This window comes from Tamandua tetradactyla, chromosome 2 (assembly GCF_023851605.1).
Source record: "Tamandua tetradactyla isolate mTamTet1 chromosome 2, mTamTet1.pri, whole genome shotgun sequence".
NCBI classification, from domain to species: Eukaryota; Metazoa; Chordata; class Mammalia; order Pilosa; family Myrmecophagidae; genus Tamandua; species Tamandua tetradactyla.
Window position 1 is genome coordinate 51,562,890 of NC_135328.1, and position 14,629 is coordinate 51,577,518.

Below are 14,629 nucleotides of genomic sequence, written 5' to 3' on the forward strand. Positions count from 1 at the left end.
TCTTGATTAGTTTCTGAAGTCCTATAAAAGAGGAAACATTTTGGAGAATGAGAGACTCAGAGAGGGCAGAGAATGCTGCAACACTACAAAGCAGAGAGTCCACCAGCCAGCAACCTTCAGAGATGAAGAAGGGAAATGCCTCCCGGGGAGCTTCATGAAACCAGAAGCCAGGAGAGTAAGCTAGCAGATGACGCCGTGTCTGCCATGTGCCCTTCCAGCCGAGAGAGAAGCCCTGACTGCGTTCGCCATGTGCCTTTCCAGATGAGAGAGAAACCCTGAACTTCATTGGCCTTCTTGAACCAAGGTATCTTTCCCCGGATGCCTTTGATTGGACATTTCTATAGACTTGTTTTAATTGGGATATTTTCTTGGCCTTAGATCTGTAAACTAGCAACTCATTAAATTCCCCTTGTTAAAAGCCATTCCTTTTCTGGTATATTGCATTCTAGCAGCTAGCAAACTAGAACAGTTGCCTTGCTTATTGTTATTACCTGACAAGCCCCCAAAAGGCATTGGGATTTATGACTCCCAAACAAGATGCCTCTTAAGAGTTCTTCTAACTCTAACTTTCTATACTTTTCTGAAATTCCCTATCTAGTTGTTAACGCTAAGTGAAGAATGAATGGATGGGACAAGTGTTCTCAAGGGTACCTGTTTTCCTCCTCTGCCTTTGTAATTCCTGATTGGGAATCTCTTATTTCACCATTCATTTACTCTAGTCCTCCAAAGCTGAGACCTGGAAGTTGGGAAGGAGTTTAGCTGAACTTGGTGGGGGTGTGAAGAATATTCCAGGTTAAGGTGAAACAACAGCATGTGTGTAAGTCTTCTGGAAGCCAAACGGAAAAAAGAGAAGGACAAGTTGTCAACAGGGGCAGGACTACCTGCGGTTTGGGAAAGGACTGGAGGATGGGCTGCTGGGATGGTTTCATGTCTAAGACCAGGAGACTCCTACTGAGTACAAAACTGCTCCCCACGAGGAAGACCCTCCCCCATGCCCAAAGCACCCGTGCAGAGAAATACAGAGATAGCAACTAAAAGGCATTTATTCTGATTGGAGGGGAGTGAGAAGGGACCAGGCTGGAGAAGAAGGCGGGGGCGTGTGTCCAATGTCATGTAAATATCCCCTCCAGGCGGAGCGTCTCCAGGGCAGACTTAAACCCCTCTTCAGCTGGGGCAGTCTCAGTTCTCTGAGCTTCTTCCCGGCAAACGCTTATCTTTGGCTCTGGTTATTGGACTTAGCATTAGCAGCATGGCCCCCAAACGCCAGTCTACGCATCAGCCTCAGACGAAGAAAGTAAAGCTGCTTCCTGCCCCCAGGCTGGAGGAAACATCCGCTGCCCTGGACTTGCCGAAAGGAGGTATGACCCTGCACTACACTCTTACTGGCAATTTAAGGGATTCGCGAGGGTCGACTGTGATTTTTTTTGCCCACTCCCTCGTAAGATGTGATTCCAAATTTCGCTGAATGGCTTTCGGCACGAGGTGAGTGGATATTTGGTTTGTGTGAAGAAAAAACGGAAGAGGCAAAACTAGGAGACCGGGGGCACAAGAAAACACACCGCAGCCCCCATCCCAATGTCGAGTTCATCTCCCCACCCCCCAAACCCATTCCTTTGGGTTCCCCGGGTTGGTGAGTGGCACCCCCTCAGCCAGCCTGAGGCTGTAGTGAGGCGTGGCCCCCGCCGCACCTTAACCCATCCACAGGGAGTCAAAGCCCCACGTCCGGGTGACTCTACCTCCTCAAAATCTCTCATCTGACCACCTCGCTCCTTCCTGCTGCTGACGCCTGCCGAAACTCTGGCCCAGGCTACTTTCTCTTCCTCCTCTGGCTTCCAGCTTCCTCCTCCCATCTAGATTGAGCAAAGCTGATCACGTGATCCCCTGCCTTAAAACTCTTCCTTGCTTCCCCATTGCCCTCAAGGTAAAGATCTAGAAGCTTCCGGGATCCTGTCCCATTTATTTGTTGTCAACCCCCTACTGCCCCCTCTCTAGGGCCACACTCCTGACACTACCCTCCTGGAGGCCTCCCTCCAGCACCCCTAACCTCTTCTCATTTCCTGGGGCTCTGGTAAAACTTATCTCTGCCGGCCAGATACCTACTTTCACTCTACTTGGATCACTCTTTTCCCTACTTTTCCACATCCCCCTCATTCTCCAGCTCTGCTGAAAAGCTCTGTGTTACCTGCATTCTCCTTTGAACCACAACTTCTGCCAGGATCCCTCTTCTGCCCTTGGGGTGCACAGAGCCATCCCATCAAAGCCCTTAGGTCATTACATTATAATTGTTAGTTTCCTGTCTGATCACCCCCACCCTAGCCCCCCCACAACCCATTAAACCGTTAACTTAGGCCAGAATGCATTTCTTAAGACACAAACTTGGAGTCACATACGAAGTTGACTGTTTTGAAGTTGATTGTTCTGGTGATTAAGCCTGATAGAGTAGGGACGTGGTGGGGCCTGGGCCAGGGGTTGGCTTGGACAGATACAAGGCAGAAAAGTAGGATGAAAGGCATGCCCTAGGGAAAATGTGACAGCAGGCTGGCTTTGAGGGCAGAGGGGGCTTAGAGCAGATACGGCTAAGCCCCAGTCATGCTTGTGGAAGGAGCACTGGGCAAGGAGTCCTCATCCCTGTGCTTGTGCAGACCCGCTGACTGTTCCTTGGCAAGTTTTTTAACTTTACTGAGTCTCAGGTCCCCTGGCTTTCCTAATGGGGATGCAAAAAATTCCTGCTCTGCCGCAGTGCGGTGAAGCTCCACTACCAAAGTTTGAAACCTGTCTCTGCCTGGTGCGACCTTGTTAGGCAAGTTACATTAACCTCTATCTATTTCCTCTTTTGTAAAATAGGTTCAACAGTACCAGTCTGTTAGGGTTGCTGTGAGGCTTAAATATAAATAAGGCATTTAAGGCTGGTGCATAATCAGTTCCCTGAAATGGGCAGTCATTTCTTTCCACCCATCAGCAGCAAAACATGGATGCGTTCCCCCTTGTCTCCTTCTGTTTCATTCTCTGAGAGAATTAACAGATTCCTCCAGAAGGGATCTGAAGGTGCAACAACAGATCTTCCCAGGCTCTTTATCTAAAGAGATAAGTCTCCATCAGTCCTCAGCACCATGCCATAGTGTTATCCCCCTTTTACGAATCAAGTAAAGGAAGTACAAGGAGGTGGGAGGGGCTGTTTCAAGGCTACCAGAGCTAAAATTTCCTGCTTTGTACAGTGAACCTTGGGAAATGCCAGCATCTTTCTGGTCCAATTATTCAGCTGTGGGATTTTTCTCCCCTTCAAAGGATACTGGTGAGAAGAGGAGTGGGAAGAATTCTGAGTGAGGTGAGAGGCCAAAGAGAGAATGCAGAACTCATGGCCTTGGGGGAGGGCGAGAGACCACAGTACTTTGAGTGGGTGCATTATCTCCGTGTCATGCCATGACACTCCCTTGTTTACTGAAACTCTGGCCTTTTTGCTTTCTCTTTCTCTTCCAACATCCTAGCGTGCTCTTTACATCTTTACATCTTGAGAAGTACTTGTGGGAAAGGTTGGGAAGAAGAGTAAGGATGGTTCTAAGAACTAGAGATGATTGGAGGGAAACCTCGAAGGCAATTGTCTGGTCAGAAGGCATTACAAGGTTCCCTGGGGCCTCTGCAGATGCTCAGAAAACAGGTGGGTCAGGTGTGTAGGAGAGGCTGTGGGTCAACAGAGGCTGTGGGTCAACAGTAGCCTATCAGAAAGTTTGTGGATGTAAGCAGATCTCAGCACAGTGCTTTTCAGTGTCATCCCATTAGCGAGTCAACAATTTAGAGGGGTGCAGGTTGCATTTGAAAAAAAAAAGAATAGAAAATAACAGTCACATTACACAAGGGCAAGTATCCTTTTGTTGGTAGGTAGGTACTGGGTCATGATGTAAAGTATAGATCCTGTCAAAAAAAATGAAAAAACACTGACTTGGGACAAGGGCTTTTTCATCTGCTAGCTTGTTTTAGAGTCTTGGTGCTGCCAGTTACAACAGAGATCAATTTATTTATCTGTGAAATAAGAATATTAACACCTCCCTTATATTTTTTGTGAGGATCAAATGAGAAAATGCATGTAAAGTACTTATCACAGCCTGCAACCCATGGTTATTTTTCAGTGGTGTAGAGCCTGCTCACAAGAGCCGATTGTGCAATTTCTTTCCAACTCTGTTCAGTGACATTAGTGGTAGTTTAAAATTAAGTATGGTCAGAGTATTTATGCCACTGAAGTCAGCAAATGCTACAAATCAGCTCCCCCCACCTACCCAAGAGCTGGTTAAATACTTAACAGCATATTGCCAGTGTTAATTTCAAAAAGCTGTACAATTGGGTAGGTATTAATTGAGCTGGGACTCAATTGGGAATAAGGTTTGCAGGGAAGGATTGAATGAATTTCTGAGTTTTGGGGACAGTCCCAAGAAGATATTTGTATTCTCTACCAATGGGCTGCATGCTATGTTTTTAACATTTTATTGATCACCCACAATGGACTGCCTGCACTTTGAGTGTACTTGAGTGCTGGCAGACATCTAAGCCAACCCCATGTTCTGGTTACCTTTGGAGAGATTTCAGGGTTTTGTGGTCCATGTCTTGGTGCCTCGGAGGACACAGTAGAGCTGAGCCATTTGCTGGTTGGACTGGAACTTAGCATTTAATATAGTTTGTTTCTTGCAAGCATTCCCATACTGAGGCCAAAAGACACACAGATAAATGTGGCACCTTCCTGTTTTCGGAGGGCTTCTACTTTAGCGTGGTTCTACTTAAGTGCCACCACTGACACAACCTTTCCATTATTTAGTCTTTTTTTTTTCTTGTTCGTCTTTTTTGAATTTTATAATTTCATAGCAGAAAGGGGTCCAGAAAGTGAAAGTGACTTGCCTAAGGGCGCACAGCCCGCTGGGGAGGGCTTGGACTAAAACCAGGAAATGGCATGTGAATGGACTGGACAGCTTTGGGTTTTGTAAATAAACCTGACTTTGAGTGTGAATGATGGCTTCCCATTTGAAAAATAGGATGGGGATGCCATCTTCCTTCCCCCTAGAAAAGGGAGGCTACGAGATGTCCCAGCATTGTCCTAGGGTGTAATACACCGGGCAGGTGGATTTCCCGCGCCCTTTAGGCCTGGCTGTGAAGACTGTCTACTACGAGGCCTGCACTCTCAGGGGGTTGAGAAGACCTCTTTCCCCGGCTCCTCGCGCTCTCCTGCCGAGAAGGGTAGCCGCGCCGCCACCACGTGACACACCCGCGCGGGGGGCCCGCGCACTGCCAGGCGAGGCCCCGCCCCTCAGGCCTCCGCGCGCCCGTCGCGCGCAAATGTCCCGGGTCCGGCAGGGGAAGGGGAAAGAGGGGGAGGGGAGCGCAGCGCGGAGGGCTGGCCCCTACGTCTCTGCGTTCTTTCCTCCCGCCTCTTTGCTAGGCCCAGTGTCTTCCCGCCGCGGCTCCGCCCCCTCGTCCCGGCGCTCCAACCAATGGCGAGGCAGCGCGAGCCTCTCCGGCTGGGGGCGGGGCCTGCGCGCGGGGCCTGGCGCGCCTGCGCTCTGCAGCCCGCCCCTCGCAGCGAGGAGGAGGTGGAGGAGGAGGCGGCTCGGGGAGAACGAGCAGCGAGCTAGATCGCGGAGCGTGAGTGAGGGAGCCGAGCCGCCTGCCCGCAAGCCTCTGTCGCCGTCGCCGCCTCCCCTCCGTAAGCAGGAGCCCCAGCCGGGGCCCGGCACCCTGCCCCAGCCCCTCCCTCGTCGTCAGGCCGCGAGGGCAGCGAGAGCGAGGGGGAGGGAGTGCAAGCGCCGGGAGGAGGCGGCCGGACCGAGTGAGCGCCAGCGCGTGTGGCTTGAGGGGAAGCCGCCTGCCCGCCCCCTTCGCCTTCCCTTCTCTCCCCCTCCCCGCTCCCCCCCCGACCGCGGAGCAGCACCATGTCGGCGCCGGCGGCGAAAGTCAGTAAAAAGGAGCTCAACTCCAACCACGACGGGGCCGACGAGACCTCAGGTGAGGAGGAGGCGAGGCCGGGGGCCGGCCCGCGCCGCCATCTTCGCCGCCCTCCCCGGCCCGCAGGCCGCCGGCGGAGCCCGGGACGCGCGCGGGGGGCGCTGGGCGGAGGGGGGCGGCGGGCGGGTCGGGAGCGGAGCCGCCGCAGGCCTCGGCGCCCTTTTTTGTGCGCGGCGGGGCCGGGGGCCTGGGTGGCGCCGCCGCGGCGGCGGCGGACTGCGATGCGAGGCGGGGGCGCTGCGGGCCTGCGAGGCGCGGGCGGAGGAGACCCCCCTTCCTCTCCCCCCTCCCTCGCTCTCCTCCCCCTCCCTCCCTCCCGAGAAGCCTCTCTTTATTGTGCTCCGCCATGATGCCTCGCTCCCATCAGCCGCCGCCGCCACCACATGGTGCGGCCGGACGTGGCCCCGCGCGCAGGCCTCCCGCGCGGCTCCCCCTTTCTGCCCGCCTCGCGGGCGGCGCCCCCGGCACCCCCAACCGGAGGCTGGCTCCAGCGCGGCCTTCTGTCGCGAGGTTGGGCGGGGAGAGAATGCGGGGAACCACGCGGCCGGCCGTGCACTGGGCCTGGTCCGGCTACGAGGATGCTCCGGTCTGCCCCGGGCACACTCTCCACGTGGGGTGGCCACCCCGACGCGGCGGCGGGCGGAGAAATCTGCCGGGAGCGGCCAGAGTATCGGAGGGTCTTTAAAATGACTATTAGAAAACATTCTAGCCATTTCCGTAGAGGCTTTCTCTGCAGGGCAGGGGGGTGGCTTGCAAATCCGAGGATGGTTACCGGAAATGAACCACCGGATCAAGCCCCTTCACGCCCACTTAGCTTTGTAGGATTTGCGGTACTTACAGGACAAAAAGGACACCTTTCCCTAACACAGTTTCTATTCTTGCCCTCCTTTCCTGTGCTTAATAGTTTTCTGACTTTCTAGTTGCTCCCTGTGTGCTCCGAAACCGTGAGGTGCCGCATCTGAAGCAAGTAGTCCGTGCGAAATTGGGTTGGGGGGAGGTGAGAAAGGTCACATTCAAGTCCTGGGGTTCAACTTACTGTAAGAATTTAGAGTGTTTAGGATGGTGTAGTAGTTCCGCGTGGCTTCTTCTCTTTGTAGGTGTGTCTGATGTCTTAATGCAATAGATGCTGAGACAGAATCTTCAGCTTTGTAGAAAAAGTACTTCTGTCCATGGTGTGCTGATAGTCTCATGAATGGGTTTCCTTTTTCTAGTCAGCAGCTGGTATTCTATAGCAAGTATTTAATGTAGTAATCATAAATCCTGAATGAGTTTTTTTTTTCATCTTTCATAATAGAAGTTAAATAATTGGCTCTTCCCCCCCAGTAATCGAACTCTTAAAAGTGCTACAGTCAAAAACATTTTCTAAGTATCATAGCTAAATAGCATGATTTGCAAATGGCTCTTTAATTAAAAATTTGTCAACTGAATGAACACGTGGAAAGCATGCCTTATAGTAAACAGTTTCTTGCTTTTTATTAAACCGTTTTATTGCGATGTAGGTCAATACCATAGACAGCGTTTCTCAACATCGGGGAAAACTAGTATTTTCTTCTAATTAGTATTGAGTTTTATGCAACTTTTTCTTGCAGAAAAAGAACAGCAGGAAGCAATTGAACATATTGATGAAGTACAAAATGAAATAGACAGGTAAAGTTTATAATTTTTTTTGGAGATATTTTCTAGATGTATTTAATGGTCTGATAATCGTTAAAAATATAGTCAATTAAATTTGTATCCTTTAGGTAGAGAGACCAGTATAACTTGATTAGAAATGGTTTGAAAATTCATTGTTATTTTTCTGTCATGTATTTGTATGGTTACAAAAAAATATTTCATGAAAGTACATTGACTTTGCTAAGATGAGGGTTCCTTTCAAAGGCTACAAATTGCCTGAATTGCAATTTGTGGACTTCTGACTGTTCAGCATTATGGCATCAGTGTTTCTCTGGCTTGCTTTATAACTTTGTTACTTGATTATTAGCTTTGAGGAAAAAGTCCTGCCTAACGGAAACAATTGAAGTTGGCCTGGTAATAGAGTAGATGGAAGTAAATATACAATGTTACCAGTGTGCTCAGTTTGAGTAATTTTAAGAACTGTTTTATTGAGTGCTTATTGTAAAGCAAGTTGAACTTTTTTAATTGCCATCTTAATATTGGCTTGAGTTTACATCTGTAAAAAACTAGATTTGGTTATTATGAAATAGGTAGTTATAAAAAAGCTAATGAGAATATTCATTCTATAGCCTCATAAAGTTTAGTAGTCATTGTCAACATATCTTTTCATTTGCTCCAGACTTAATGAACAAGCCAGTGAGGAGATTTTGAAAGTAGAACAGAAATACAATAAACTCCGCCAACCATTCTTTCAGAAGAGGTCAGAATTGATCGCCAAAATCCCCAATTTTTGGGTAACAACATTTGTCAACCATCCACAAGGTATGTTTTTCCCTCCAGCTAGTGGAAGGGTATTGCTAAAAGAAGATGCTGACATGTTAATGAGTAAAGGGACCTCATGGTAGATTGCATATAGAAGATGAAACACTCGAAAGCGAAGACTTGAAGTAAATGCCTTTTATCTACTTAAACTGTAATTTAATTTGGAACTGTTTGATTACTTGATAAGATGGTGACAGCTTTGGTACTTTTAAAAACCACTTGATTTTCTTCGGTTAGTAATGGAGCTATGAAACCAAAGATGCTCACTAAGTTATTGTTATTAGTGTTTGCTTGTTTAAACTTTACTTGACCTGTAATTTGTTGGTCTAGTGTCTGCATTGCTTGGGGAGGAAGATGAAGAGGCACTGCATTATTTGACAAGAGTTGAAGTGACAGAGTTTGAAGATATTAAATCAGGTTACAGAATAGATTTTGTAAGTATCAGTAATTCATATTGTTTGCCACTATGGAAATTAATCTCAGCTTTGGTTCGAAGTGGGGTTTTTTTTGTTTTTTATTGATTTCTAATCCTCTGATTATTCTAGTATTTTGATGAAAATCCTTACTTCGAAAATAAAGTTCTCTCCAAAGAATTTCATCTGAATGAGAGTGGTGATCCATCCTCAAAGTCAACTGAAATCAAATGGAAATCTGGAAAGGTATGCTTTGAGGGATTAGGCAAGAATATTTTGTGTATTTTAGTTTAGTTGAATTTACCAATTCTTGCTGCTTTGTTAATATGCTAAATACAAAAACAGTAAATACGAGAACTGCTAGTGTGATAAAGCATCGAAGTCTTGTGAAAATTATAATGGAAGTTTGAGAGTCAGACAGACTTTGGAGTTTCCATATTGGTAATTGAACTCTTCAAATGGTTTGCCCTTTTTCCAAAATCCGTTAATGCTCACCTTAAAGTTATATTTATTAATTATAATACTGTGTATTGGTACTTGGTGAAAGTGGAACTAATCTTATGAAAAATTTAGTTGTAACTTTATCTTTAGGAAAAGTTTGTCATAAAACTTAAGAGAACACACTCTTGTGGACCTAGGATTTTAGAGTTTGCTCTTTATCTCCTGTCAATTCTATAACATCTCTTAGACAGTAATAGTGTTGACAGTATACTGATGTTTATTTTTCATTCTGCATTTAGGGAAAATTTACTTTTTTAAATTACAGGAAATTTATTGTTATAGAGAGCCTATGTCAAAAGGTCTTTCCATCTTCATTTAGGATTTGACGAAACGTTCAAGTCAAACACAGAATAAAGCCAGCAGGAAGAGGCAGCATGAAGAACCAGAGAGCTTTTTTACCTGGTTTACTGACCATTCTGATGCAGGTGCAGATGAGTTAGGAGAAGTCATCAAAGATGATATTTGGCCAAATCCATTACAATACTATTTGGTGAGTGGTGAATGCTTTTGCATTTAATGTTGCACTTGTCTCATTTGATTAAAAATAAGTGCTTAAGATAACTTTTTTTTTAAGGTTCCTGATATGGATGATGAAGAAGGGGAAGGAGAAGAAGATGATGATGATGATGAAGAAGAAGAAGGATTGGAAGATATTGATGAAGAAGGGGATGAGGATGAAGGGGAAGAAGATGAAGATGATGATGAGGGAGAGGAAGGAGAGGTAAAAGAAAAATTGGCTAAATCTTAAAAGAGTAGAATCTTTATACCCTTTCAGAATTGAACTACTACTTAAAGAATTCACCATTTTACTTTTATTGTGTAATGAAACTAACCCGGAACTGATTGTGTGGGTAATACAAGCCATTTTCTGTCTTAAGAATCAATAAAATTTTGATAATCTCATTGTTTCTATAATTTGACTAGTACTGCTTTTGAATTAATTGAAGCCTGTCTTTCTCTAACCCATACTTAATGAAAGTGATGGACAGGGCAGCTGGTTAAAGTCCTAAGAAATCTCCCAAATAACAGAAGTCTGCAAACTACAGGATTCTTAAGTAGTCAAATTGGAATAGATGAGTTTTCATTTTGGTTTGAATTGTATGGAATATGTCCAATGATGTCGTTAGTGCTGAAAAGCTACTAATTTATCTGAAACACTGTCACTGGGCCTTTTCAATGTAGATTGGAAACAGATTGATATACAGGTTCAGAAATTGGGTGCCCTGCAGTATGTTTTCTTTATGTCCTATAGAATCCATCATGGTCTATAGAGCATATGAAAACTAGTGAGTAACCCTAGGTAGGATTAACCCTGAAGATTTAACCGCCCACTTTTTTCTTACAGGAGGATGAAGGAGAAGATGACTAATAGAACACTGATGGATTCCAACCTTCCCTTTTTAATTTTCTCCAGTCCCTGGGAGCAAGTTGCAGTCTTTTTTTTTTTTTTTTTTTTTTTTTTTTCCCTCTTGTGCTCAGTCGCCCTGTTTTTGAGGTCTCTTTTCTCTCCTTTACACCATGGTTCACAACTTATTTTGGGGGAAATACCTTGCGCAGAATACAGTGGGAAAAGAATCTCTACCTGTTTCTGTTTCAAATTCATTTTTATCCCTTCCTGTCTCAACAAAAAACTTTATGGAATCAACACACCACCGTGCTCTGTGGGAAAAAAGAAAAACCTTCTGCTCCCTTCGCTCTGCTAGAAGCTGGAGGGTGCTAGGCCCCTGTGTAGTAGTGCATAGAATTCTAGCTTTTTTCCTCCTTTCTCTGTATATTGGGCTCAGAGATTACACTGTGTCTCTATGTGAATATGGACAGTTAGCATTTACCAACATGTATCTGTCTACTTTCTCTTGTTTAAAAAAAGAAAAAAAAAACCTTAAAAAAATGGGGTTATAGAAGGTCAGCAAAGGGTGGGTTTGAGATGTTTGGGTGGGTTAAGTGGGCATTTTGACAACATGGCTTCTCCTTTGGCATGTTTAATTGTGATGTTTACCGGACATCCTTGCAGTTTAAGATGACACTTTTAAAATAAAATTCTCTCCTAATGATGACTTGAGCCCTGCCACTCAATGGGAGAATCAGCAGAACCTGTAGGATCTTATTTGGAATTGACATTCTCTATTGTAATTTTGTTCCTGTTTATTTTTAAATTTTCTTTTTGTTTCACTGGAAAGGAAAGATGATGCTCAGTTTTAAACGTTAAAAGTGTACAAGTTGCTTTGTTACAATAAAACTAAATGTGTACACAAAGGATTTGATGCTTTTCTCTCAGAACAGATATAACTTTAAAATGTTCCAAGTTTGACTTGTTTAACACAGCCTTGTCAAACTTTGTCACCCTAACCGAATTTTTTGATATGCACTTTGCAGGATGACCTCAGGGCTATGTGGATTGAGTAAAGGGATTTGAGTCAATGTATTAATGTCTCTAAAGCTGGGAAACATTGTGGGTACAATTTGCCATCAGTTTCTGAATATTGACATCATTGGTGGAAATCAGATTGCCCAGAATTCAGTTGAGTGTTTGTACCCTTTTTAAAATTTCTAGTTTTTTGTTTTTTTTTTTTAACTGGGTTCTTGTTTACCTGAATATAACAATGAAAATAGTGCCTGCCACCACCATCAGCCAGACCATGTGCTCTGAAGCCAATTTACATGTGGGGCAGTTGCTGGCATGTCTTCACTGGCACTAGAATGTGGCCAAGAAGATGGGCTCTCTCTGTAGGAAGTCTGTTGGTGAGAAACTCAGGTTTGGATTACTTTTTGTCTCAAGTACCAGCTATCTAACAAAGCTATCTCAAATGAGACCCATTTGTAAATCTAGGTGATATGAACTCTGCTTGGTCTACTAAATGCCACTGTGCATATGACATTTTGAGAAGCTACCTAATGCATAAGCTATTAATGGTGTAAAATCATTGCCACTTAAGTTTTCAGAAAAGAATGGCCAGGCTGGTCAAATTCAAAGCTTTTGATGTATAAAACTTTATAAATGGAACTATTCCATCAAGAGGCAAAGTGTATCAAAACTTGTTTAGATGGATATAGTATGTAACTTTTCTGCACAGGTCTCTGTTTAGTAAATACATCACTGTAAATCAGTCAGGAATCTTGCTCCAATAAAGGAACCTAAAGATTTTTTTTTTGACTGGGGTCATTCTCCTTGTTTTGTAGAGAAACGTTACTTGCTTTTGGGTTTAGATGGTAAGCTATATTTTAATTTTTTGGCTTGTTTACATTAGTGACTGGGGAGTTGGAGGGAAATTGCTTTGTGGGGTGGTGGGCAAACTGTCCTTTATTTAGTATCAGTTAAATGTAGCATAGCTCTAAATGAAAAGGCTTGAGTTGGTCTATTATAAGTTATGCGTAAATTACTGACTTAAATCTTGAAGTATAGTTAATCGTTCCTGAGGGGATTCTGTATTTAGATGTAGAAGACTTTCACTGGGAAAAACGGAACAGATTAAATATCCATTAGGTAATGCTCATAGTGTTTTGCAAAGACAGTTTGCCATAAATGTATGTTATGGCAAATTGTAGGGCTGTTAGGTTAAACATTTTCATTGAGATGTGGAGCTACTTATGGTAGTGTGTCTCCCAGCTATTGAAATAGCTGTAGAATCCCTTGTGTCTATAAATCTTGTAAAAGAATGCTAGACTGCTACACTCCAAAGTTAACAACCTTAGTTTCCTAAAAAGTTGCTACAGAAGAACTGTTTTCTACCGAAATACAAGGGTAGTTCTCTGTCCGCCTTTAATCAGATGTGTATTGAAAAGAGTTGATAATGGCTCAATGTGCATGTACCTGATAGTTTGACAATAGGAAGCACATACTCCTGAAGCTATCACTCCATTTATGAGGGGAATTTAATAACTTCATGATTTGGGACAGTAACTTATAATGTGTTCTTACATTCAAACCTTAAGGAACAATCTGTTGCAGACCATCCCTGCAGTTGAGGTTATTTGATTTCTCATTTAATGGACTCCTATTTCCATAGCAGGTTAATACTCAGGTGTTGATATCCAATTCTGGCTCTAAAATTTAGAATTCAAATGACCCATAGGGTTCCTGGTTATCTTGTTTGGTCAACAGATTTGCTTTACATCTGGCCAGCTTGCTTCACTTGTGTTAGCTGCTTGGTTTCTAAAATGGATGACTTTTTAACTCTTGCATGGATTTGGGGGACCCTTTGGACTTCAGGATTTCTGAATAATTGTTTTTTAATTCATTCATAAATCATTACTGCTTTATAACAAAAAACAGTTTCATGGTCTCAGCTGTTTCCATTAATAGGTTTCATATGCCTTTTTTTTTTTGGTCTAGATTTGGATAGGAATCCTGGCTGCTGGAAAATGGAATTCTGTTGCAAAGAATGAAGACTGAGGATTTTCTGAAGACTGAGACAAGTTCTTTAGATGAGGGACTAGCCACTCCAATTGTTTAAGGGGGGCAGCAGTTTTGCATTTTGAAAAGTTTGTCCTCCGCACACCTTTAGCATCCATTCCCTTTTGAACATGTATCTGTGTTTATGAAAGGTTGCAAGTTAAATTTTTAACAAGTCTGAGGGAAAGGACTGATTTTGTGATGAGAACGATAGTGAGGACTTGGAAAGTGGAGTAGGGGTGTGCCAACTTGATGGTAACGTTCCAATACTGAGCAAACCAACAAAATGTATATGGAAAGGGGGAAAGTTTGATTATGTAGCCTGCTAGGAAGTTTTAGGTTCTTTGACAGCTGGAGAGGTTGCACTATTCACTGTCCACAGGATGTCTTCCTAAGAATTGCAATCCCATAAGTTGCCATCACCATCAAACATAAAATGCACATAAATGAACTTAGCTGCTCAAACTTCCATCAGCCCAAGACTTAAGTTCCTTGTAGTTTTCGTAATAGAGGCCGTGAAAGCTTTGCTTTTTGCCCAGCTTTTGTGTATTAGAAAAGAGGTGCATGAGTTAATTCCAATCTACTTTCCTTCAAGTGTGATGTGTGAGGCAGTGGCACACTTCATGGCAAACCCAAAGCTATCTTATTCCTCCATATAATTCAGCTCCCAGGCTCAGGGAGTAGGTAAATAAATGATCCTCAAGATGGGAAACACCCTCCTGTGGAGAATTACTTATATCGGGTAACCCTATTTGGCTTCCAGAAGTGACGTCACCCATCAAATATATATATATATATATTTTTATGGGCAGGCACTAGGAATTGAACCCGTGTCTCCAGCATGGCAGGCGAGAACCTTGCCTGCTAAACCAAAAGAATCTATGTGCTCTATGTACTGCAGTGT

The 14,629-nt window shown here is 44.2% G+C and overlaps 1 protein-coding gene across 6 annotated transcripts; it reads left to right on the forward strand.

The window, feature by feature from the left end:
* The first annotated feature begins 1,232 nt into the window (after positions 1-1,232).
* Positions 1,233-11,589, forward strand: SET (SET nuclear proto-oncogene). Of its 6 annotated transcripts, none has more exons than XM_077146604.1 (8): positions 1,235-1,358; positions 7,575-7,632; positions 8,279-8,421; positions 8,752-8,855; positions 8,967-9,080; positions 9,655-9,825; positions 9,910-10,056; positions 10,681-11,589. In XM_077146604.1, the coding sequence occupies exons 1-8, from the start codon at positions 1,250-1,252 to the stop codon at positions 10,702-10,704; spliced, it is 870 nt and encodes a 289-aa protein (XP_077002719.1). In that variant the 5' UTR covers positions 1,235-1,249; the 3' UTR covers positions 10,705-11,589. The 6 variants fall into 6 exon arrangements, with proteins under 6 accessions (XP_077002711.1, XP_077002719.1, XP_077002735.1 ...); XM_077146620.1 differs by lacking the exon at positions 1,235-1,358 and adding an exon at positions 3,214-3,292; XM_077146617.1 differs by lacking the exon at positions 1,235-1,358 and adding an exon at positions 5,539-5,985.
* The last annotated feature ends 3,040 nt before the right edge of the window (positions 11,590-14,629 follow it).

Coding starts and splice junctions, on each gene's coding strand:
- SET (XM_077146596.1), top strand. CDS start 1,250: ATGGCCCCCAAACGCCAGTCTACGCATCAGCCTCAGACGAAGAAAGTA. Junction 8,422..8,751: donor ATTTGTCAACCATCCACAAG/GTATGTTTTTCC, acceptor TTGTTGGTCTAG/TGTCTGCATTGCTTGGGGAG. Junction 9,826..9,909: donor ATCCATTACAATACTATTTG/GTGAGTGGTGAA, acceptor TTTTTTTTTAAG/GTTCCTGATATGGATGATGA.